At 44.8% G+C, this 27,093-nt stretch overlaps 1 protein-coding gene across 1 annotated transcript; it reads right to left on the bottom strand.

The window, feature by feature from the left end:
- Nucleotides 1-26,976, bottom strand: LOC144491887 (hyaluronidase-1-like). Its single transcript, XM_078210177.1, has 4 exons — nt 26,967-26,976; nt 6,930-7,906; nt 1,429-1,518; nt 1-315 (listed from the first exon to the last, which is right to left on the bottom strand). The coding sequence occupies exons 1-4, from the start codon at nt 26,974-26,976 to the stop codon at nt 1-3; spliced, it is 1,392 nt and encodes a 463-aa protein (XP_078066303.1).
- Nucleotides 26,977-27,093: the final 117 nt, after the last annotated feature.

Raw genomic sequence — 27,093 nt, 5'->3', positions numbered from 1 at the left:
CTAAAAATTAGATCCAGCCTCACAATTGGGCCCCATCCCTGCCTGGTAGCATTGGCACTGGAACTGCTGTTCCATGCTTTTCAGAGCTTCAGAATCAATTTTTTCATGGGGTCGTGCAGAGTCAGTAAGATCATTGATAACCTTGCTGAATTTGGGATCAAGGTGTAGGTAAGCTCCGGATTCAGGGTCCTTGCGCACACATCGTCCATTGCCATTGCACATAACCTTGCTGCACAACATAGTTGCTCCAGTAACGTTGAGAACATATCTTCCAAGCTGATTGTCAATGTATTCCTTCAGATCCATACAGTTGTTCTAATAGAAAAACACAAGGACAAATACATGTTTCTAAGAGTCAATTCAGCGCTTCCAATATTCTTATATAGGCGATCAATTGAACAAGGGATGTAGGCACACTAATGGCTTCTGCCATGAATTAGCCACTCCCAGTGGAGTATCTGACAGAAATGTCGAAAGGTGGAGATGACTTAATCTAACTGCTACAGGTCGAGTATCCTTTATCTGAAACCCATGGGGCTGACTTTTTAAACGTCATTCATGGGCCCTGGGCCATGGGCGTCGCTGGCTGGGCCTACATTTATTGCCTATCCCTAATTGCCCTTAAGCTGAGTGGCTTGCGAGGCCATTTCAGGGGTCATCATATTGCTGTGCATTTAGAGTCACATGTAGGCCAGACCAGGTAAGAATGGCAGATTTCCTTCCCTAAAGGACATCATTGAACCAGATTGCTTTTCAGTATTCAGATATTTTCAGTTTTTGGACTGACTGTATGTATGGTAAACCCATGCCTACTTACATTACAAAAGCCTCAACCTAGGCTAGCTGTAGTTTACAAATGCTAGATTAGAAACCCTACAGTGCAGAAGGAGGCCATTTGGCCCATCAAGTCTGCACTGACAACAATCCCACCCAGGCCCTATCCCCGTAACCCCACATATTTACCCTGCTAATCCCTCTAACATTCCGGGACACTAAGGGGCAATTTAGCATGGCCAATCAACCTAACCTGCACATCTTTGGTCTGTGGGAGGAAACCCACACAGACATGGGGAGACGTGCACACTCCACACAGACAGTGACCCAAGCTGGGAATCGAACCCAGGTCCCTGGAGCTGTGAGGCAGCAGTGCTAACCACTGTGTCAACTTTGTCGCCCTGTGTCTCCATTAACCAACTCTCACACACTATTTCTTACCTGTTAACACATATTATACCCATAACACAATATTACATTGTTTTATTAACATACAAATTAATTACATAGCCATTCAAAAAACTATTTGGTTTTTGGAAGTGTTTGGTTTTTGGATGTACGGATAAAGGTGAGTGGTCACAGAATATTATCTCCAGCTCACAGTCACATATCCTCAGTTGAATGTGTTTACATGTCGGGGAATGAAATACTCACCCAGGTGTGTGAATAGTCATTATCTCCCCAAAGAACCACTCCAGAGGCCCCCATGGCTGCGCTCTCTCCAATGGTGTGAACCAAGTCAATCTGGAAAGTGACGGGTAAAGATGTGAATTACATGTTGGAAACAGCAGGTAGTCTGATTCAAAACGAGTTTCAATTCATTAGAATCATTGAATCTACAGTGCAGAAGGAGGCCATTCAGCCCATTGAGTCTGCACCGACTACAATCCCACCCAGGCCCTATTCCCTAAACTCCTCATATTTACCCTGCTACTCCCCCGACACTAGGGTTAATTTAGCATGGCCAATCAACCGAACCCGCACATCTTTGGACTGAAGATCAAACGATTTCAAAATGTTACTTTACAGAGTAACTTACAACAGACATGTACTCACTGTGAGGTTTTTTAGTCTAATACCAATTCTATCTGACTTTACAGAGTAACTTACAACAGACCAGGTAGTATAAAAAAACCCAATAAAAATGGAGAAGTTCCCTCATGTTGACTATAGGTGATCTCGAGCCAGCTGATGGATGGTGTTCGAAAGCACCACAAGGTTAGGTATCTTTTTTTTCTGTCTCCCCATGCCTCAAATAGAGTTCATATTAGATTAAAAATCTCACAGTGAATGCATGTCCCAATGTTCCCCAAGGTTGGTATACCTCCCGCAAGCCCTCCCTTTCTGATTCCTTTAAGATCCTTTCCCCTTTCTCAGCTTTTAGTTTCACCCTCTGCCACGTACCATTGCCTAACAGAAAGTGGGCAGTGACATCAATCCCGGTGCCTGTGAATATTGTCTTGATATCAGCTACCTGTCCTTGTGAAAGAGATGGAAGATTTCAATATGACTCCACATTTATTGACAGCTGAACTGGACTCTTCCCAGAATAAATACCAGAAGTGACGGAGAGTAATGCAGGGGGGAGGAACAGCTTGGAAACTATTTCCCCAGCATTGCTCTGGTGGGAAATCTATCTCACAATATATTAGTGTTTGACTATTTTTTTCTAAAAGGCTGATTCCACCAACTGGACTGATTTTTTTAACCTTGTCATTGTGTATAATATTTAAGTTACATTAATATTTAAATATTTTTCTTGAACTGCATTTTACAGCATACCTTAATGGCGGGACGAGAGAGGTGAGGAGGGAATTCCGGAGCTTAAACAGGCAGCACGGTGGCCCAGTAGTTAGCATTGCTGCCTCACAGCGCCAGGGACCCGGGTTCGATTCCCGGCTTGGGTCACTGTCTGTGTGGAGTTTGCACCTTCTCCCCGTGTCTGCGTGGGTTTCCTCCGGGTGCTCCGGTTTCCTCCCACAGTCTGAAAGATGTGCTGGTTAGGTGCATTGGCTGTGCTAGATTTCCCTTTAGTGTCCAAAGATGTGTAGGTTGGGTTGATTGGCCATGCTAAATTGCCCCTTCGTGTCAGGGAGGTTGACAGGACAAATACGTGAGGTTGCGGGGATAGGGCCTGGGTTGGGTTGTTGTTGGTGCAGGCTCGATGGGCCGAACGGCCTCCTTCTGCACTGTAGGCATTCTATGAACTGAAAGGGTATTTGAACAACAAAGGCAGAGAGAGGGCAGTATTTTATCTGTAGTGCCCATGCCAATCCTGATGGCAGAACTGGAAGTGGGCAGCACTTTAGCTCTCTTCCTTTGTGTCAGTCCCCAATGCGATTAGTATCAAAATTTAAAGGGTTGGCAGTGGGCACGGGAGATGCATGTGATCAATCAGGGGGAGGTGGTCGGGGGGGGGGGCGGGGGTGAGGTGCTTTTCATTGGTGTAACTGTTGCTAGTTAACAATGCAGCATTGGCGGGCAGGCTGGGAAAGAGCCTCCTACACAAAGCCATCAGACTGGGTGCACAAACATTCAAGCAACCCATCCACACAACCTTTCTTGGCATCACATGCCCTGCAAGTGGCAGTTTATGCGGCTCATAATTGGACGTTCTAGCCATCTCGAAGTAGAGTGGAAGAAAGTCCAGGAAATTCCAAAGGAGAAAACTTGTTCTGCCTCAGATTTTTTATTGAGACATGCAGCAACGCTGTATCTTAAAACGCTCCCCCTCCAAAATTCTGTACCTGATCTGGGCCATGGGCGAATCCCAGTGGAGCTGGAAGAATGGAATTGTAATCGATATTTGAAGATTTTAAGAAGTGTGGATACAGTTGTTAAGAAATTACAAGATTCCAAGATGGTGTCGCCAGCTACTGCTGAACAAAAGATCATTCCACACTTGCCAGATTCTTGATGGGATTTTCAAAATGGCGGTTGTAATGTTTCTGCCTGAAGAAGGGAGTGCAATGGCAGCCAACTGCCGACTTAATTAATTTTGCAGTATCGTGTTATAGAAACATAGATGATAGGAACAGGAGGAGGCCATTTGGCCCTTTGAACCTGCTCCGCCATTCATCACGATCATGGCTGATCGTCCAACTCAATAGCCTAATCCTGATTTCTCCCCATAACCTTTGATCCCATTCACCCCAAATGCTATATCCAGCCGCCTCTTGAATACATTCAATGTTTTGGCGTCAACTACTTCCTGTGGTGATGAATTCCACAGGCTCACCACTCTTTGGGTGAAGAAATGTCTCCTCACCTCCGTCCTAAATGGTCTACCCCAAATACTCAGACTGTTACCCCTGGTTCTGGACTCCTCCACCATCGGGAACTTCCTCCCTGCATCTACCCTGTCTAGTCCTGTTAGAATTTTATAAGTCTCTATGAGTCAGGCTCTTGGGAAAGTACCACGGACTCGCTGTTTCCAAATCTGGGTGGACTCAAAATGATTCATTCATGTTGATTTTTTTTCTTGCCAGACTCATCAGCCACATTCCAAGACTCTGGAATTGGGAAGAGCAGTGACTTGCTTTCAAACGGGGATTCTCACTGAACAACTGGGAAGGGATTTTTCAGGGCGCGCTGGCCTGCAGTTTAAAACATGTTATCTTACCCTTACTGGCTGTGAGCTCTACTTGCTGAAGCTGAAATTGCAAGGAGGGTGCACATGCTTGAATGAAACTTCAACCTTTCCTGTCTGCTTCCAGGCTCTTACATCTCCAAGGCTTTATCTTTCTGGTGAATTTTCTCATCGTCAGTTGGGAGTTAGGTTCAGTGCAGAATCTGCTGAAGATTTTCCTTAGTGTCTCAGTATTCCTGTGAGAGTCGTAACCCTAACTGCGTCCATCTCCAGCCTGAACCTGGCTCTGGATCATGTGTCTTCTTACATCACTGTGTGGGTGGCACTGTACTCAGTCCCACATTAACCCTAATTATGTCCTACTACGCACCAGATACAGATCTCTTGAACGTGGCAGTGCATCACAATGTACATTCACACTCTGTGCACCTACAGGAGCACTTTGACATACAAACCTCCATGCTATAGAAGAGGTCTCCCACCATTGATGCAGCATCTAGATATGAACCATCACTCGGACCCCTGTGTGTTACAAGTCACCTGGCTAGTAAACAGTAGACTGTGGAATCTCTTCCTGCACTGGATTCATGATTGGTCACCCACCACCCCCCTCCCCCTGCCCTCCCAGCTGTGCCCACAGCAAAGGCTATCTCCTGCCATGCTCTTTTGGTCAGAGTGGGCAGCTTCTGCTGGCCCCTGAGATATTAAATGCCGTGCTTGCTATCTCTGGAGCTTCCCAGCCAGAACCTGCAAATCCTAGTCACTGAAGATCGTCAGAGCCCCTCCTGTTCTATCTCATCTACACCTAATGTTGGAACTGGTGTGGTGGGGGGGGTGAAGTGATTCTGGGCAAATGCAGGGTGGCCTGGCATTTGTTCCTGTCACTCGCAGATGGCATGTTGTGCTCCCGACCACAAACTGCCTTGCTAGCCTGCTCGCTGTAATAACTTCAATCAGGCCATTGAGGTGGGCCTATTGGAGTATGAACTCCCTGATTAAGGATCAAATTGATGGGCCAATCAGGGAGTCTTTGCCTTGCACTTAACCGGTAGTGTCAGTTCCTCTGAAAGGCCCTGGAGGTAGACTGCTGACTGCTAGTATTCTGTGTACTGCTGTTAGAGTTGTAAATAAAGGGATTTTGGTGAAAGGACTTCCGCCTCTGAAGACTTATTATACTCGCTATGAGTCACCCTGTCCAACGCCGGCATCTCCACATCACACTGTTCTGCCATGAGGGTTTGCTCAGACTCAGCTTCGTGGCCGTGCCCCGAGACATGGGTGGAAAGAGGGCAGGTGGAAGGGCAAGGTTCCTGGTAAGTGTGGTGTCTATCAGAGAGAGAACCCCCTTAGCAATTGTAATAATCTGAGTCAATACAGGGTACCATAAGCAGCTGATGGTATCCAAGGTGCTACCAGCTCCATAGTTGTGTGTGATGAAGCTTTATCAGCGTTAGCACGTGTTCCTTCATTACAATGTGAATAAGCAGCAATGATTGTATTTCCCTGGGGCAAGTCCTGGATGGGCCATCCCTGTCAACAACCAGCTGGACAATTCATATAGTTTGTACTCACCTGACTGCCGATTGCTGTCTTCTCCAAGCGATTAACAGCAACACTTGCATCCACTACCTGCCTCACAGAAGGAACCCCGAATAGGCTCTCTCTCTTTAAACCCAACCCAAGGTAAGAGCTCGCCTCTGCAGCTGAATTGGTTCCAGGTGAGTTGGTGAGCCTGACCCTATCCTGCTCCCCTCCACACCAACCTCGGAGCGAAAATGCAGCTGTCCGGAGCACTTTCTTCCCAGCGAGTGGGGAATTTTCCAACTCTGTGTCACCAGCCTTGGGAACAAAGGCCTGGACCGATGTGTTTTGTTTAGATAGTGAGGACTGTAAGAGATACTTAGAACTTTATTTTGTTCCCACTCAGCACAGGTCCTGAGGTCTGGTGGGTACTGGGTGAAATGGCATGGAAGGCGTAAGAGAAATTAATGATGGGTGACGGGGCATGGCTTGGCATTTTTGGCATTGGCACAGGGGAGTTCTTAAGGGGCTGTGGAGATGAGAGGGTGGTGTCATGGATTGGTATGAGTTGACACTGAGGGACCATGAAGAATGACTAAAAGGGCATAGGTTGGCATGGTGGGTATGAGGACGATGAAGGGGGCATGAATTGGCATGCCTAGGAGCATCTAGAGGCTTTACTCTATTACAACTGGGTCAAAAAGTGTCAAGGAGTCGAGGCAGTGCTTTTAAACAGCCCACCTCTGCACTCAAGAGCTTTTGTGGCTGCCCCTGACCTGTTTCCGGGGGCAGGGGACGTGAAACACCCATCCACCCCTCTTCCCCACCCCCACACCCCACCCCCCACCCACCTCCCTGACACAAAGATCAAAGATTTGGCCATTTGGGGCTGATTCTCTCGAGGTGGGTGCACCGGACTGGGAACTTTACCAACCCTGTGCACCTGTCTCCGGAGCAAAGCACCAGGCCCAATCTGTGAGATTGACACCAAAATCATTTTAATTCATGCCACATTTGACCTATTTTGGAACAATGTCCTGCTTACCTCAGAAAGGAAGTCGAGTGTTTTTATGTATGAATATCTGCCATAAACCAAAACAGGCAGGGCTGCACTGGACCGACCAAGGGAAGCGACACGGAGAGCCTCCTTAATCCTGTAGTGGACAAACTGTTGAACATGAATTGAGTTTGCTATTCTCTGAGGGATGTAGATATTGGGATACAGACACTGGGACACCTCCCAGAGCCATGCTAGCTGATTATTTCTCGGGATATCTTCCTCCGCACAATGACCTGTATAATCGGTTTCTGTGGTTTTCTTAAAGTAATTATAGCATTCTGGAAACTTATAAAAGCCCCAACAGCCCTTTGGTCTCAGAGTCTGTCCCAGTTTTAGTGTTTGCCTCATAAAATTCTGTGCAGCTGTTTCATATTGTTTCTTGGCAATCTGAAGAATCTCATTCTCAGGTAAATTGGGGTTTTTGCTTCTTACTAGCTCTATAGATTTTTTTCTATAGATGTTCATCACGTCCCAGTCGCGGACCCAAAGTGGTCGCCACGCTTCCCAATCCACCACTGCAAGGCCACTGAAGTCTTGATCCATCAAATTGTTGATGTCTTCTTTTGATACCTCAAGGTGCATGGGTAGACTGGCATTCTGGACCAGACCACCGTTCACTGGGATCCCCCCTTCAGTATAGTATGGGTAAAGCCCCAGTTGCTTCTTGTAGAATATGGTGATCTTCTTCCCCATAAGGAGCGCATCTCCATTTTCAACAACATCAAAGGCACCCAGATCCAAATCGATTCCAAATTTAGTTTTGCATTTTGCAGTCGGTGTGTTCCAGACCACAGTAAATGGTTTATTGTAGATCATTGGTGAGGCCAGTGCTGGCTTCAATTCTGCCCCCCATGTGATGGCAGGATGGGTGGAGAGATAAAACAAAGTGAACGTGATCAGTGTGAGGCCTGATAACATGACTGTGGCTCTTTCCCCAGTAGCTGGTGAAGATCTCCCAGTCACTGTGGATCATTCTGTAAGACACAAACACAACAAATTTCAGTTGGAAACTAAACCTTTGAAAAATATTTGGATGAGCACTTGAAATATTGTAACATTCAAGGATATGGGACAAGTGCAGGAAAATGGGATTAGCGCGCCCTTGGTGGTAGTTATTGTCGATGCAGACTCGATGGGCCGAAGGGCCTTTTCTGCGTTGTGTATGACTCTATGGCCGGAAGTTCACTGCCCCACCCGCCACGGGAATCGGAGCGGGCGAGGGGCTGACAATGGAAAGGTCTGTTGACCTCGGGTGGGATTTTATAGTTTCGGAATGAGCGAGGCCATAAAATCCCACCCATCGACTCTGACTCAATGGGACTTTATGGCCTTGCTCGTCCCGAAACCGTAAAATTCCACCTGTAGTCAACGGACCTTTCCAAGCTTCGCCCCTCGCCCGCTCCGATTCCCGTGGCGGGTGGAATGTGAAATTCGTCCCTATGGCTCTAAAGAATTCCTATCAAATAATCAGACACTCTGGATCCATTAGTTAATCGTTAGGCATGTGGTGCGGAGGGCCTGAAGGTTTTACCTTATTCTGTGCTGCATTCGCTGCCCTCAGCTAGGACAGCATTTGGGATGCTACAATTGACTCAGCCTACAATTCTCACTTGTGAGACGGATGATAATACCTTCTTCCCCCCCGTGGGGAGTTTGGTGACAGAGGGAGCAAAGTTGGCAGGTGGGATCTGGCTGCCTTCCTGCTCCTGTCCTGATTAAATCCGCGGCAGACAATCCATCGTTCTGTATTCACCGTCCACCACACACTGCAGCAATCTGGTACAGGAGCAGGAGGGTGAGATTCTAGCTCAAGCAGAAACATTCTCACAAAATGGAAAAGAACCTCTGGCAGACAAGTCTAAATACTAATTGTACAATCATTATAATTGCAATTTGTACAAATGCCACTCTAGCAATTGGGCCTTGAGTGCTTTATGAATCATGTCCCTTTTCAACAAGCTGGCTGTGCAAGAAATTCATTAATGCTTTGAACAAGAGAATGCAAACCAGCCCATATATTTAAGCCTATGATTTCTGTATGGTCTATTCAGTGAAGTCCTTCAGAATTTTTCTGACTTAAAGAAAGTGAATCAAAGTTCTTCACTGAACGAGTGAATAATAATAAAATAGCAGTGTGGCCAGTGGGTGTTAAAGTTTGTTTATTTATTAGCAAGTAGGCTTACATTAACACTGCAATGAAGAACAAAGAACAAAGAACAAAGAACAATACAGCATAGGAACAGGCCCTTCGGCCCTCCAAGCCCGCGCCGCTCCCCGGTCCAGGATTGAATCCTGAATCCAGGATCCCCGCCCAATTTTCCAGCCTATCTACATCCTAATATCCTATCCACCGAGCTGTCCCTCACAGCTACGATGCTTTGTTCATCACAACCTATTAACTCACCCCCACCCCCCCATTCCAGACCATGTGATCTCCAGGGAGAGGCGAAAACCCAGAGTGAAAACCCCAGGGCCAATATGGGGAAAAAAAAATCTGGGAAATTCCTCTCCGACCCCCTGTGGCGATCGAAACGAGTCCAGGAGATCACACTGGCCCTGATCGGAAAATGCTTCCCAACCCTATTCATTTCCACTTCTGCTTTACGAACACCATCTGAATTCCCTGCCCCCGAGACAGGTTCCCAACTATCCGCAGTCTCGCTCTGTACTGGCACCAGCAAGATGATCATAGAAGTTTCACATGAAGTTCTCATGTGAAAATCCCACATTCCAGTGCCTGTTCGGGTACACTGAGGGAGAATTTAGCGCGGCCAATGCACCGAACCAGCACGGTTTTTGGATTGTGGGAGGAAACTGGAGCACCCGGAGGAAACCCACACAGACATGGGGAGAACGTGCAGACTCCGCACAAATCTGCACCCAAGCTGGGAATTGAACCCAGGTCCCTGGCGCTGTGAGAGCAGCAGTGCTAGCCACTGTGCCACTCGAAGTCATTGCTGTTCTTGAACAGGTTGACAGAACCTTGGTTTAAAATCTGACCCAAAAGATTACACTATTATACAGCACCCTCTCTCAATACTTCACTGGCATGACTGCCTAGATAATCAGCTCCAGTGACAGGGGAGGGATTGCACCCCCAACCTTTTGATTCAGATCAAAGAGCATAACCAAATGAGCCAGTCTTGTACTCTACTCTTGGAATCGTTACAGTGCAGAAGGAGGCCATTCAGCCCATCCAGTCTGCATGGATCACAATCCTACCCAGGCCCTATCCTTGTATTTACCCTGTTATCCCCCGACACTATGGTCAATTTAGCGTAGCCAATCAATTTAACCCATACATCTTTAGAGTGTGAGAGGAAGCCGGAGCACCCGGAGGAAACGCATGCAAACACGGGGAGAATGTGCAAACTCCACACAGACAGTGACCCGAGGCTGGAATTGAACCCAGGTCCCTGGCACTGTGAGGCAGCAATACTAACCACTGCACCACCGTGCTGCTCTTGAAATGCGGATATGGTTCACACTGCACAAAAGGGATAGTAACCTGAAGGATGGAATGGGGGGTAATTCAATAAATATCGCTTGTTGGAGATAAAGAGACAACTGTACTCTTTTATTGCAAAATTAAGAGGCATTCAACAATTGAAGCCGACTCTAGCTGAATTTAGATATAATTCTTTAGTGATACTTCATTAATCACTTAGAAGCAAGTTACTCCAGATACTGGAATCTGAAACAAAAACAGAAAATGCTGGAAAATCTCAGCCGGTCTGACAATCTCTGTGGAGAGAGAATAGACATGATGTGGAGATGCCGGCGTTGGACTGGGGTGAACACAGTAAGAAGTCTCACAACACCAGGTTAAAGTCCAACAGGTTTATTTGGTAGCAAATTATTTGCTACCAAATAAACCTGTTGGACTTTAACCTGGTGTTGTGAGACTTCTTACTGTGAGAGATTAGAGCCAATATTTCAAGTTTGGATGATCCAGACTTGAAATGTTGGCTCTATTCTCTCTCCACAGATGCCATCAAACCTGCGGAGATTTTCCAGCATTTCCTGTTTTTGTCTCAATTCACCATTGCTAGTTGTTCTTGTAATATCATTGAGTGGCCTGTGAACACTGACATTTTATCAAGTATTAGAATGCTCAAAGTACTCTATTCAGACACAACCCGTGACCATGAAGACTGTAAGATAAAATCGAGATTTGTGCTCCTAGTTATTTTCACAGATCTTTAGCAGATACATAAATCACAGAAATGGCACATACCCACCATTGGGTTCCCACTGACATCCGTGTGACAACAGTGTGATGCCAGTATTCTATTACCTTGTGATTGACTAACAGTGCCACTACAGGGTTGCACTCTCTGTTATCATGTTTAGGATTACAACAATGCAGATTTAATCACTATGTGAATGGCCAATGTGGTACATGTGAGTGATCCCACAAGGGCGGACATGTTGCTTTGAAGAGGGGTTCCATCAGTCACTCTATGGAGAACAAGGAAAGCAAACCTATATGCCATGAGCATTGCAGGTAAAAAGCACTGCATTTATTATAGCCATCTCTTAGCTTGAAACAATGCACACATTGTACACAAGAAGATAGGACCAGAGATATTGAAAAGAAAACATCAGTCTCATGTGGAACAAATTTCCATTAATGATCAGCAACAGATGCAAAGCCAGGTAATAACTAGGTGAGTGAAAGAGATTGGTCATACAGTCTTAAACTCCAAAATTATACCTGAAAACATAAGGATGGATCATCTTATCTTCATGGTAAGAAGTCTCACAACACCAGGTTAAAGTCCAACAGGTTTATTTGGTAGCAAATACCATAAGCTTTCGGAGCACTGCTCCACTCCATCTGACGAAGGAGCAGTGCTCCGAAAGCTTATGGTATTTGCTACCAAATAAACCTGTTGGACTTTAACCTGGTGTTGTGAGACTTCTTACCGTGTTCACCCCAGTCCAACGCCGGCATCTCCACATCATCTTATCTTAGGCAGTGTTCCACTTACCAAATGGTGAGATGCCACTGAGTGGAAGAGTGAAGCTGGCAATGAGCTCCAGGAATCAATTGAAAAGATGCAACAGAAACAGGAGCATTTATAGAAGGAAAGGGTTTTGGCAACACCCAAGCTGCAAAATATTGCTCAGTGTCTTGTGACACATTGTACAAAAAAGATTCCTGAGTAATTTTCTATTTCAATATTACAGGCATCAGAAGAATAAACACACACAAATGACTTTATGTGGTCAGAGTTAAGCTCCATATTCGGAAATGTAAACTCACAATCAGAAACTTAATGAAATCAAGGGCAAATCAAGGCTGCACTTTATCTTGTTTTCATTTCAAAGGTTTGTTTATGGTGAATGTAGAACTAAAATATCATTTGATAATCGAGTTCCATCCCATTATGGTGATAAATTATTGCAAATCAAATAGTTACATAGTACTATGATTATTTTTATTCTGTACACACCCAATGGAGATTTGAACAAGTGCCACAGACAATGGAATGATTATTGCATTAAATAATTACAAAGAGCTATGATTAGTTTTGTTATGTACACATATCCAATTTTGATTTGAACGCCAGGTGCTACTGACATTGAAAAGATTCCTGTATTTGGAATTCAAATACAGCTTCCATAGGACCATAGAGTCATAGAGTCACAGAGGTTTACAGCATGGAAACAGGCCCTTCGGCCCAACTTGTCCATGCTGCCCTTTTTTTTAAAACCCCTAAGTTAATCCCAATTGCCCGCATTTGGCCCATATCCCTCTATACCCATCGTACCCATGTAACTATCTAACTGCTTTTTAAAAGACAAAATTGTACCCGCCTCTACTACTACCTCTGGCAGCTTGTTCCAGATACTCACCACCCTCTGTGTGAAAAAATTGCCCCTCTGGACACTTTTGTATCTCTCCCCTCTCACCTTAAACCTATGCTCTCTAGTTTTAGACTCCCCTACTTTTGGGAAAAGTTATTGACTACCTAGCTGATCTATGCCCCTCATTATTTTATAGACCTCTATAATATCACCCCTCAGCCTCCTACGCTCCAGAGAAAAAAGTCCCAGTCTATCCAGCCTCTCCTTATAACTCAAACCATCAAGTCCCGGTAGCATCCTAGTAAATTTTTTCTGCACTCTTTCTAGTTTAATAATATCCTTTCTATAATAGGGTGACCAGAATTGCACACAGTATTCCAAATGTGGCCTTACCAATGTCTTGTACAACTTTAACAAGACATTCCAACTCCTGTATTCAATGTTCTGACCGACGAAACCAAGCATGCCGAATGCCTTCTTCACCACTCTGTCCACCTGTGACTCCACTTTCAAGGAGCTATGAACATGTACCCCTAGATCTCTTTGTTCTGTAACTCTCCCCAACGCCCTACCATTAACTGAGTAAGTCCTGCCCTGGTTCAATCTACCAAAATGCATCACCTCGCATTTGTCTAAATTAAACTCCATCTGCCATTCGTCAGCCCACTGGCCCAATTGATCAAGATCCCGTTGCAGTTGGAGATAACTTTCTTCACTGTCCACAATGCCACCAACCTTAGTGTCATCTGCAAACTTACTAAACATGCCACCTATATTTTCATCCAAATCATTAATTTAAATGACAAATAACAGTGGACGCAGCACTGATCCCTGAGGCACACCGCTGGTCACAGGCCTCCAGTTTGAAAAACCCTCTACAACCACCCTCTGGCTTCTGTTCAAGAAGCCAATTTTGTATCCATTTAGATACCTCACCATGGATCCCGTGAGATTTAACCTTATGCAACAACCTACCATGCGGTACCTTGTCAAAGGCCTTGCTAAAGTCCATGTAGACAACATCAACTGCACTGCCCTATTTTTATTCAATTTCAAGTTTAATTTTCAAGGCTTTCTTGCATCAAGCTCTGCTTGACCCGTAGATCTCCACATCTCAATATCCACAAAATTGAGGCAATTTGGTTTGTCTCCATCAAACACCTCATTTGCAGAAAATTTTAATTTTTAAAAATTCATTCATGGGATATGGGCATTGCTGACTGGCCAGGATTTATTGCCCACCTCGAGCTGCCCGAGGGCAGTTGAGAGTCAACCACATTACTGTGGTTCTGGAGTCACATGTAGGCCAGACCAGGTAAGGACGGCAGATTTCCTTCCCTAAAGGACATTAGTGAACCAGATGGGCTTTTCCGACAATGGTTTCATTAATAGATTCTTAATTCCAGATATTTTTATTGAATTCAAATTCCACCATTTGTCATGGCAGTATTCGAACCCAGGTCCCCAGAACATTAGCTGAGTTTCTGGATTAATAGTCTAGCAATAATACCATAAGGGTATCGCCTCTCCAAGGTGACCTATTGACATCCCTAATGCTCTGTTCAGTCCAGAGCTGATTGCTAGATCCCATCTCACAAGGTAGAGTTTCCATTTGTTTTGCGCCCAGTTTGAGTTCAGTCAGTGCAAAGGATCAGGGAGTTTTTAAGCATAAAATTAAATGCAAAACCTTCACCCTGCATATTTTAACTGTAGCAAAGGGGACAGGATATAAGATCATAAGACCATAAGACACAGGAGCAGAATTAGGCCACTCGGCCCATCAACTCTGCTCTGCCATTCAATCATGGCTAATATTTTTCTCATCCCCATTCTCCTGCCTTTTCCCCATAACCCCTGATCCCCTTATCAATCAAGAACCTATCTATCTCTGTCTTAAAGACACTCAATGACCTGGCCTCCACAGCCTTCTGCGGCAAAGAGTGCCACAGATTCACCACTCTCTGGCTGAAGAAATTCCTCCTCATCTCTGTTTTAAAGAATCGTCCTTTTAGCCTGAAGTTGTGCCCTCTGGTTCTAGTTTTTCCTACTGGTGGAAACATCTTCTCCACATCCACTCTATCCATGCCTCGCAGTATGCTGTAAGTTTCAATAAGATCCCCCCTCATCCTTCTAAACTCCAAAGAGTACAGACCCAGAGTCCTCATCCATTCCTCATACGACAAGCTCTTCATTCCAGGGATCATTCTTGTGAACCTCCTCCGGACCCTTTCCAAGGCCAGCACATCCTTCCTTAGATATGGGGTCCAAAACTGCTCACAATACTCCAAATGGGGTCTGGCTAGAGCCTTATACAGCCTCAGAAGTACATCCCTTCTCTTGTATTCTAGCTCTCTCGACATGAATGCTAATATTGCATTTGCCTTTCTAACTGCCGACTGAACCTGCACATTAATCTTAAGAGAATCTTGAACAATGAGTCCCAAGGCCCTTTGTGTTTCTGATTGCCTAAGCATTTTCCCATTTAGAAAATAGTCTATGCCTCCATTCCTCCTTCCAAAGTGCGTACCTCACACTTTTCCACATTGTATTCCATCTGCCACTTCTTTGCCCACTCTCCTAACCTGTCCAAGTCCTTCTGCAGCCCCACTGCTTCCTCAATACTACCTGTCCCTCTACGTATCTTTGTATCATCTGCAAACTTAGCAATAATGCCTTCAGTTCCTTCCTCCAAATCGTTAATGTATATTGTGAAACGTTGTGGTTCCAGCACTGACCCCTGAGGCACACCTCTAGTCACCGGCTGCCATCCTGAAAAAGACCCCTTTATCCCCACTCTCTGCCTTCTGCCAGTCAACCAATCCTCTATCTATGCCAGGATCTTACCCTTAACACCATGGGCACTTAACTTATTTAACAGTCTCCTATGCTTCCAGAAGGCCTTATCAAAGGCCTTCTGGAAATCTAAATAAATCACATCCACTGGCTTTCCTTTATCTAACTTCCTTGTTACCACCTCAAAGAACTCTAACAGATTTGTCAGACATGACCTCCCCTTGACAAAGCCGTGCTGACTCAATCCTACATTATCATGCACTTCCAAGTATTCCGCGATCTCATCTTTAATAATGACTCTAAAATCTTGCCAATGACCAAAGTCAGGCTAACCGGCCTATAATTTCCCATCTGCTGCCTCCCTCCCTTCTTAAACAGCGGTGTTACATTAGCTACTTTCCAGTCCTCTGATACCCTCCCTGCCTCCAGTGATTCCTGAAAGATCACCACCAATGCCTCCACAATTTCCTCACCTATCTCTTTTAGAACCCTGGGGTGTAGTCCATCAGGTCCAGGTGATTTATCCACCTTCAGACCTTTCAGCTTCCCTAGAACCTTCTCCTTAGTGATGGCCACTACACTTACCTGTACCCCCGACTCTCCTGGAGCTCTGGCATCCCACTGGTGTCTTCCACCATGAAGACTGGTGCAAAGTAACTATTCAGTTCCTCTGCCATTGCTTTGTTTCCTATTATTACTTCTCCAGCCTCATCTTCCAGCAGTCCAATGGCTATTTTTGCCTCTCTCTTACCTTTTATATTTTGAAAAAAACTCTTCCTATCTTCTTTTATATTACTAGCTAGCTTACACTCATATTTCATCTTCTCCCCCCTTATTACCTTTTTAGTTGTCCTCTGCTCGCTTTTAAAGGCTTCCCAATCCTCTGGCTTCCCACTAATCCTTGCCACTTTGTATGCTTTTTCTTTTGCTTTTATGCTGTCCTTGACTTCCCTCGTCAGCCATGGATGCCTCGTCCTCCCCTCAGCATGTTTCCTCCTCCTTGAGATGAATTTCTGATATGGGGCCCAAAACTGCTCACAATACTCCAAATGGGGTCTGACCAGAGCCTTATACAGCCTCAGAAATACATCCCTTCTCTTGTATTCTAGCCCTCCCGACATGAATGCTAACATTGCATTTGTCTTCCTAACTGCCAACTGAACCTGCACATTAACCTTAAGAGAATCTTGAACAATGACTCCCAAGCCCCTTTTGTGTTTCTGATTTCCGAAGCATTTTCATATTTAGAAAATCGTCGATGCCTCCATTCCTCCTTCCAAAGTGCATAAACTCACACTTTTCCACATTGTATTCCATCTGCCACTTCTTTGCCCGCTCCCTTAACCTGTCCAAGTCCTTCTGCAGCCCCCCTGCTTCCTCAATTCTACCTGTCTCTCTACATATCTTTGTATCATCTGCAAACTTAGCAACAGTGCCTTCCGTTCCTTCCTCCAAATCGTTACTGTATATTGTGAAAAATTGTGGTCCCAGCACTGACCCCTGAGGCACACCACTAGTCACCGGCTGCCATCCTGAAAAAGACCCGTTTATCCCCACTCTCTGCCTTCTGCCAGTCAGCCAATCCTCTATCCATGCCAGGATCTTACCCTTAACATCATGGGCTCTTAACTCCCATATCCCTTTAATTTATCCTTTTTCTCCTTTAATACCAGCTTCTGGTGTTTGCTACTTCTCCTCATATGAAGGAAACAGTGAAATGTGACTTTAATTTGGTTTATTTTAGCAGTTTTTAAAAAACTCTGTCACAAGTATCTCGATAAGTTTACGTTGGATTTCAAGACTTCAGATTTATCATTTGGGAAGCATCTTTGGTGTCCTTCAAATGTGTACCAGTATATTTTGCCCAAATAAATCCACACTGACAACTTTAACTCAAAATGTTATTCGGTTTTTAAAATATTTTTTCAATTTTTTTCCATTTCACTAAAAGGTTTATTTTAATTTTTCTCAGCACGGAAGATCACAGTATTTTGGATTGAACATCAAGCTTCTTATCTTCTCCCTCAAACCGATCTGTTGTGAATTCTTGATGTTCACAAATAACATCCTTCTTTAACAATGACTTGATGGTGTTTGGAATGTGTGGTATAGTGTCAGCTGGTGTAGACGCTGGCCCCTATAAGGGCATGCACCGGGAGGGTCATGAGATCTGATTGCTCAATGGTAAATGAGCAAGGGTAATCTTGGTGCTGAGTGCAGGCTTTGTCAACCAGAGTAGACCCGAGGGCTGCAAGTGTTAACATTGTGAAAATACTCTGTATATTTATCTGTTTGCAAATAAACCGTTATAGTTCTGGTGGTTGCCAATCTTTCCAGTTACTGCACTGAGTAAGAGTACTGCCGTTCAAAGATGTGTGGGTCAGGTTGATTGGCCATGCTAAATTGCCACTTAGTGTCAGGGGGATTAGCAGGGTAAATATGTGGGGCTACAGGGATAGGGGCTGGATGGGATTGTGGTCAGGCAGACTCAATGGGTCGAATGGCCTCCTTCTGCACTGTAGGGATTCTATGATTCATGGAGCATGTCTGCTAATATCTTTGGGTTTGGTCATGTTTCCATGGTTAAATTATGGTTACGAATACACCCGGGACAGACTTGAGAATTTGCCTGTACCTTAGGATCATCAGAGATGACCAGTTCACCTGGGATGTATCCTTTCATGGGGTTGGAGCAAGTATTGTCGATGATGATAGTTGAGGAGTCAGGGTTGACTAACATTAATTGCTGACGGCCTCTGTTATCAACAGTGACGTCTACTGCTCTGACACCACCACCATATCAGAGAAGGGAAATCACTTCTACAACCACCCTCTGAGTGAAAAGATTGTTCCTCTGGACCCTTTTGTATCTCTCCCCTCTCACTTTAAACCTATGCCCTCTAGTTTTAGACTCCCCTACCTTTGGGAAAAGATGTTGACTATCTAGCTGATCTACGCCCCTCATTATTTTATAGACCTCTATAAGATCACCCCTAAGTCTCCCACACTCGAGGGTAAAAAGTCCCAGTCTATCCACCTCTCCTTATAACTCAAACCATCAAGTCCCGGCAGCATCCTAGTAAATCATTTCTGCACTCTTTCTAACTTAATAATATCCTTAATATCCCTGTATATCTGAAAAATGTTCCCCTTCAGATGATGATCCAATTCTCTTTTGGCCACTATCATTGAATCTGCCTCCTCTATATTCCAAATCCTAACCCCTCGCTTTGTGAAAAATTGTTTTCTCACGTGGCTATTGCTTCCTTTACCAATCCCAGTATCTGCAGCATTATGCGTATTTGGATTTATGTAATTAGTTGCTTTATCAGAAAAACTGCATGGATCACCATCTTGTCATTAACAACTAACATAAACTTTTGTGTCTACCTTGTTGTTGGGTTATGTTTTCAGGTTATGATCATCAGTCGATCCATTTGGAGAAGTCAGTAAACCCAAACAATACAATATAGTTGACAATACAGAAGAAACTGAACTCATACCGGGTGTAATAGTCATTAACTAACTAGCACACTGCAGTGTCAACTCCCTGTGATTATGCCGCTGGGAGGTGGTGGTGTAGTGGTAACGGTCACAGTGATGCCACAGGTCTGCTAATCCAGAGATCCGTACTAATGTTCTGGAGATTTGGGTTCAAATTCCATCACGTTAGCTGGTGGAATTTAAATTCAATGGATAAAATTTGGAATTGAAAGCCAGTCTCAGTAATGGTGACCATGAAACTATCACCAATTGTTGCAAAAACCCAGCTGGTTCAGTAATGCCCTTTAGGGAAGGAAATCTGCTGCCCTTACCTGGCTTAGCCTACATGTGACTCTAGACCCACAGCAATGGGGTTGATTCTTAACTGCCCTCTGAAATGACCAAGCACGTCACTCAGTTCAAGGGCAATTAAGGATGGGCAACAAATGCTGACCTTGACAGCGATACCCATGTCCCATGAAAGAATTTTTAAAACTTACTTTCCAAGTATATTTGCTTTCTACAATGTACTGCAATTGCTTTTTGTTCAATTATTAACCATGCTAGTGTTTGCATATGGTTCACAGATAATTAGAAAGATCTGAAATTCACACCAAGTTCTACAAGCTTTTGACCCTATTGTGATCCAGTGCTGAGTGTATAAAATGTTTCTCAGAAGAAAAACATACTACATTGGGATATGTATTGGCCGGAATTCTCCAGTCTCGCACGCCCGGCTATCGCTGCCAGTGAGAATGGAGAATCTGGCGCTCAGCCAAATCTCCATTCACAGCAGCGGGACCAGAGAATCCCAGCTGCGAGCGAGTTCTGAGAATCCAGCCCATTGTGTCTGGAACGTAGTCACTTTTAAACAGTGCAGTGAAACGTGGTTATTCAAGACAATGCTGCTTTGTGAAGGGGTAAATGGAAAGGAATGACAGTATGGGCGGGAGTTCACAGCCTCGCTCATCCCGAAACCATAAAATCCCACTGGAGGTCCATCCCTTGCTCCGATTCCTGTGGTGGGCGGGGTGGTAAAATTCCAGCCTCTATGTTAAAAAGTTAATAGTTTGTAAAAGAGTTTATAGTCACTGTAAAGGGAGCTCAGGGTTTCTACAATCAAGTGACAGTCATTTGTTTTGTATCTTAAGTTACTGCCTGACAATGTGGAAAATGCCCAGGTCTCTCCTGAACACAAAAAGTAGGACCAACATAAGAACATAAGAAATAGGAGCAGGAGTAGGCCATCTGGCCCTTCGAGCCTGCCCCGCCATTCAACAAGATCATGGCTGATCTGAAGCGAATCAGTTCCACTTACCCGCCTGCTCCCCATATCCCCTAATTCCCTTATCGATCAGAAAACTATCTACCCGTGATTTAAACATATTCAACGAGGAAGCCTCCACCACTTCAATGGGCAGAGAATTCCAGAGATTCACTACCCTCTGAGAGAAGAAGTTCCCCCTCAACTCTGTTCTGAACCGGCCCCCCCTTATTTTGAGGCTGTGCCCTCTAGTTCTGGTTCCAACCAACCCACCCAACTAATTACCACTGTTACAGGCACAGCTGATGGTAAATACTAAGCTGTTCAAATCCTAGAAGGGAACAACTGCCCTCAAGTTTGTGTTTGCAATTTGTATAGTATGAGGAGACATTTTGAAATCCAGAAATGATATCCCTGACTACTTGTAATGATTTCATAGTAAAGTAAATGTTTATTAAGAAATAGGAAAAAGTAATAAAATAAAACAGGATTACACTCAAATAAGACAGTGGCTTCATACAGCAGCAATATTTTAAAGCAGTTTCAAACAATATTCATTAAACTGCCTTCAGAGCTAACCTTCCCCATCTGTTCAACCTTATATATTTTAAGATCTATAAAAGTCCAGCAATTTTTACCACATAGTGCTTTTAATTATTTTTTTTATTCATTCATGGGACATGGCTGGCTGGCCAGCATTTATTGCCCATCCCTAGTTGCCCTTGTTCAGAGGGCAGTTGTGAGTCAACCATATTGCTGTGGCTCTGGAGTCACATGTAGGCCAGACTGTGTAATTATGGCAGATTTCCTTCCCTAAAGGACATTAATGAACCAGATGGGTTTTTCCAACAATCGACAATGGTTTCATGGTCATCAGTAGGTTCTTAATTTCAGATTTTTTTATTGAGCTCAAATTCCACCATCTGCCGTGGCGGGATTCGAACCTGGGAACCCAGAACATCAGCTGAGTCTCTGGATTAATAGTCGAGCGATAATACCACTTGGCCATTGCCTCCCCTTAATTCTCTCTTGGTTTTACCCTCTGAGGTTAACAGCAGTTTGCTTTTCAGATCCTGGTTCTTTCGCACTGCTTGCTGGGAGTTTGCCCAGTGATTCCTGCTGCCTACTGAATTCAAAATAGCTCCCCCCAGAGGTTTCAGTATGTCCTTAAATACATTCTTTCCTTTGATCTCTACATTGTCTCGTCCAGTCTCTTCACAACTACTCTCCCCCAGATTTGATTAATTTCATCCCTTTACGGCACGGTGGCACAGTGGTTGGGGCGGCACGGTGGCACAGTGGTTAGCACTGCTGCCTCACAGCGCCAGGCACCCTGGGGATTCGATTCCCGGCTTGGGTCACTGTCTGTGTGGAGTCTGCACATTCTCCCCGTGTCTGCGTGGGTTTCTTCCGGGTGCTCCAGTTTCCTCCCACAGTCCAAAGATGTGCGGGTTAGGTTGATTATCCGTGTTAAATTGCCCATAGCATCAGGGGGATTAGCAGGGTAAATATGTGGGGTTACGGGAATAGGGCCTGGGTGGGATTGTGGTCGGTGCAGACCTGATGGGCCAAATGGCCTCCTTCTGCACTGGAAGGATTCTATGATTCTGTGATTCTATACAGCTTTTAGAACTTAAAAGAAAAGTAACCTGAGTCTGTCCATACTCTACCTATGACACCTTCCTTTCATAACTTGCATATCTTCTCCTTTGAATCACTACAACCCATTCAAATCTATTCCTGTTCTGTAACCATTGGTTTTAAATTACCTTAGGGAGTATCATTAGGCTCATTACTATATCAAACCCACAGTTTAGATTCACAGCCACTCTGTCCATTGCTTTAATTACATCTCCCATGCCCCCAACACTTTAAAAAAATCATCAGAATGTTATTCTTCCTGTTTCCAAAGAGGACTATGGACTCGAGTAACCTTCACAAACCATAGCCCCAACCTGTTTAATGTTACTGTGGACCTTCCCCATTGTGTCACGCCAACAGGCCCCTACCCCATAATCTGCAGTCTGCATGCGCCCTCTTCCAGTAACATGCGCTATCCATTTGACTGTTCATCTGCGTTTCTTGCAACCTTGTTGGGGCCCAGCTTCCCTGCCCTCGGTCTTCCCTCTGCCTTCCATTATTCAACCCCTTCGATCACCTCCTTTTCCCTCTGCCTGCCATCGTGAGCTGCCCATCCCCCATCCCCTCCTTACAGAGCCTTCCTCTCACATTGACCCCCCTTTTCTTTACTTGTCTTTATCATGCTGCTACCAGGGCCTCACATCACACTTCAGCCTCAGTCGAACTTTGGACCTTCATTGCAGTGATTGTGTGAGTCCCACAGCACAGTGCTGTCCAGATAGACACTGATGTGTGAATCTGGGGAAAGGTGGTCCTCCTGAACTCCCCAATCTTGGGACCAGTACCAATCTGAGGGGGTGACACAGGAGGATCCATGGGTCCAGCAGCATGGTGATGTCCATGAAGACCAGCTTGGCACGGAGGACTGCTCCGGCAGAGTGGTGAAGAGTGAATCAGGAGTGGCAGAGCACCATTGCAGGAAGGTTGTTGCACTCGCCTTGAAGTCTCTGGTGGACTGAGGACTGCTTTGTGTATACCATTCTTTAGTAATCAAGTTTGATGCAACGTGATTTCCCACTGGCCTGACACAAGATTGGAATGATGGGATGCTGGTGGGTAGCTGCTTTAATGAGCATTCATGAGATGCAAATAAATGCAAATGGCCTTCACGACACCAGCCAGTGAGAAGACCAACCTGTCATTAACCCGCCATTGGGAGAATTGCTACATCATTTTAGACCTGTGAGCTTCTAACTTTGTTGCTCCTGCTAGATTTGGTGGCACAGTGGTTAGCACTGCTGCCTCACAGCGCCGGGGACCCGCGTTCGATTCTGGCCTCGGGTCACTGTCTGTGTGGAGTTTGCACGTTCTTCCCGTGTCTGCGTGGGTTTTCTCCGGGTGGTCTGGTTTCCTCCCACTGCTCAAAGATGTGCGGGTTAGGTTGATTGGCTATGCTAAATTGTCCCTTAGTGTCAGGGGGATTAGCAGGGTAAATATGTGGGGTTACAGGAATAGGGCCTGGGTGGGATTGTGGTCGGTGCAGACTCGATGGGCCGAATGGCCTCCTTGTGCACTGTAGGGGTTCTATGATTCTCCATGCCCGCCACCAAACCTGCTGCAGACGGGTGAGGAGAATTCTGCCCAATGCATGAATAAAAGTATTGCATTGAGTAAGTGATCAGTCATGAAATAATTGATAATTGTAAAAGTAATGAACCTTGATTTTTAATCAATAGATCAATGTAATCAATAATCATACTAGACTGATTTTTCATTTAAATATATTCATTGTATAAGTGTTAAGTCTCTCTGTCTTTTGAGAAAGTGCAGTTGCAACTAAAGCTGCAGAAAGAGAAAAATCCTTTGGAATCCTAATTCTGTTTGTGAAACAGTAACAAGTTTAACAACACCAGGTTAAAGTCCAACAGGTTTATTTGGTAGCAAAAGCCACACAAGCTTTCGAGGCTCTGAGCCCCTTCTTCAGACTCACCTGAAGAAGAGGCTTAGAGCCTCGAAAGCTTGTGTGGCTTTTGCTACCAAATAAACCTGTTGGACTTTAACCTGGTGTTGTTAAACTTCTTACTGTGTTTACCCCAGTCCAACGCCGGCATCTCCACATTGTGAAACAGTACACGGTGGTCTTACTCAAAACCATATTGAGAAGCGCTGAGAATTAACCCCATTGCATTTCTGTCAGAGATACAGAGGTCAGGTGGTCTCCTGAGGGAAGATTCAAGTGAAAACCAAATAAATTTATCTAGCAACAGCTAGAGGAGTGGCACAGTGGTTAGCACAGCGCCAGGGACCTGGGTTCGATTCCCGGCTTGGGTCACCCTCTGTGTGGAGTTTGCACGTTCTCCCCGTGTCTGCGTGGGTTTCCTCCGGGTGCTCCGGTTTCCTCCCACAGTCCAAAAGGCATGCTGGTTAGGTGCATTGGCCATGCTAAATTCTCTTTCAGTGTACCCGAACAGGCGCCAGAGTGTGGCGACTCGGGGATTTTCACAGTAACTTCATTGCAACGTTAACGTAAGCCTATTTGTGGCTAATAAATAAACTTTAAATCAATAATACCCTGACTCTAACATGCTCTGAAGGTTATGTAGGTTTAAAATTGTGAGGTTTTGTTGCTAGCCATCAATCTTTGAAGACTCAGATAATTTGAACCAAACTGGTCAAGTGGGTTCGAGACCAGACCGAAGACCTAAGAGGGTGATTCCTGTGACCTACACTTCAATGGACCATACAATTGCCTGAAGCTCTAGAAGTCATTGTCCTAAAGTGCTTCAGCAAACTCACTTTAAATCATCTCGAAACTGAATCTTGAGGGACGATTGAGCTCTGCCTGAAACCATCCAAGCTATTGATCTCCAAGATCCGTTTACCAATAATTTTTATTGGACTTTGAAAAATCTGGTTAATCTATCTTCCCCCATTTTGTAACTCCCTGGTGTGTATGTGTGTGAACCCATGAATGAATGTGCATGTGAAAATCAGAGCCATTTTATTATTTTTATTTAGACTGGGTTTAACTACAATAAATATTCTTTATTCTTTTTGAAAAACTTACAAGGAAACCTGTCTCAGTGTGTCTTTTACAGTCCCAGCACTGAAACGGCCCATTCAGTTGTATTCCTGAAGGTTTCTCACTAGCACCTTCTCAAAGGCAATTAAAGATGGGTGACAAATGCTGGCCTAACCAGCGGTGCCCACAATTGAAAGAAATACTTCACAACATCTGGCATTTTTTTTGTCAAGTTAAGGGAACATCTGGTCACTTTGGATTGTATACACAATACCGTCAGCGGTATTTTATCATTTTTCTCCTATTTGCTCTCCCTGCTCTGTGTGCCACCATTGGCTGAGTGTGTGAGAAGATGTACATGGGGAGGAGGGGAGAGAATATTTGAGGGCTTCTTCTTGGACTTCTCCTTGTGCAGTTCCAAGTTGCGAGCTAAAAGACCATAAGAAAAAGGAAGAGGAGCAGGCCATTCAGCCTTCGAGCTTGCTCTGCAACTTAGTAAGATCATGGCTGATCTAACCTAAGTCCACTTCTTGCCTTCTATCTGTAACCCTTAATTCCCCAAATGATTAAAAACCTATTGATCTCAGTCTTGAAAATATTCTCGGACTTGGCCTCCACAGCTTCCTGGGTAAAGAATTCCAAACATTCACCACTCTTTGAGAGAAGAAATTCTTCCTCAAGTTCATCTTAAATTAGCACTTCCTTATTCTGAGACTATGACCTCTGGTCTTACACTCCCCAGGAGTGGAAACATCCTTCCGACATTACCCTAACTAACCATCTAAGAATGTTATATATTTTACTCATATCACCTTTCATTCTTCTGAACTCCAAGGAGTGAAGATCCAACCTATCCGATCTTTCTTCACAATGACATAAGTCCCTCCATACCTAAAATTATCTCAGTAAACTTCCTCTGTACTGCCTGCAATGATAAAATATCTTTCCTTAAATAAGGGGACCAAACTGTACACTGTATTCTCAATGTAGACACACTATTGTACAGTTGAGACAACACCTCTTTACTTTTATACTCCAGGCCCCTTGAAACAAAAGGCAGCATTCCATGGGGGTGGCATGGTGGCACAGTGGTTAGCACTGCTGCCTCACAGCACCAGGGACCCGAGTCAATTCCCAGCTTGGGTCACTGTCTGTGCGGAGTCTGCACATTCTCCCCATGTCTGCGTGGGTTTCCTCCGGGTATCCAGTTTCCTCCCACCGTTCAAAGATGTGCGGGTTAGATGGATTGGCCATGCTGAATTTCCTCTTAGTGTCAGGGGGACTAGCTAGGGTAAATGTATGGGGATAGGGTGTGGGAGGGATCGTGGTCGGTGCAGACCTGATGGGCCAAATGGCCTCCTTCTGCACTGTAGGATTCTATGATTTGCCTTCCCTATTACCTTCTGCACCTGTATGCAGATCCCAGACCTGCAGTTGTGATATCATTCTTAGGTTTTGAGACTGTAAATGGTATGACAGGGAATTAAGTATTTGCTGGTGAGCAGGGAGAAATGCTGTAAGCAACAATACCTTTAGTGGTATACTGTAAATATCTGGCTGAGGGATGGCAATGTTGCTGCTACAGGTTTCTATTCCTGAAGCTGTCTTAGTTGATTTGTTTGGGATGTTGGCGATCAGGTTACAACTGGACAAGGGGAGAAGGGTCATCAACAAGGACCAGTTTCCACATGGGGACAATTGGTATTATTAAGATAGGAAGGATGTGGGTTGGTACCCTTATCATTTGGGTGCTGATGAGTCTGGCCTACACAGAGATAGACCTTTTCCCCTTGCAAATTGGGAGTCAAATCACGTGGTTAGAATCTGGATTACAATTTTATGAAACAGATGGAAAGTACAATGAAAACTCTCCGCCCCAGGTACTGCCGCTCAGGACTTGAAGATATTGGCTGGAATGTTACGGCTGTTCACACCGATGGGATTTTCCCATGGGAGCATGGCATGAACAGCTGGTAAGATCGCAGCCATTGGTTTTACTAGTGGAGTCAGACAGAACAGGACTGTTCCTCTTCCCTGCATTGAAATATTGCAGTGTGCTGCTCACCTGGCCTCATCGCATACTAGCTTTGACTCTCTCTCCCGTTTGAGCTCTTATCTGAGGGTCTTGGCCTCTGGTTGGCCAACATTCCAGAGGCCAAAGTGCAGTGACATGCATCAGGACCCCAATTTGA

This window comes from Mustelus asterias, chromosome 3 (genome assembly GCF_964213995.1).
Source record: "Mustelus asterias chromosome 3, sMusAst1.hap1.1, whole genome shotgun sequence".
In the NCBI taxonomy this organism is placed as follows: domain Eukaryota; kingdom Metazoa; phylum Chordata; class Chondrichthyes; order Carcharhiniformes; family Triakidae; genus Mustelus; species Mustelus asterias.
Note: the sequence above shows the minus strand (reverse complement) of the source record. Positions and strands in the feature narration are given on the sequence as shown.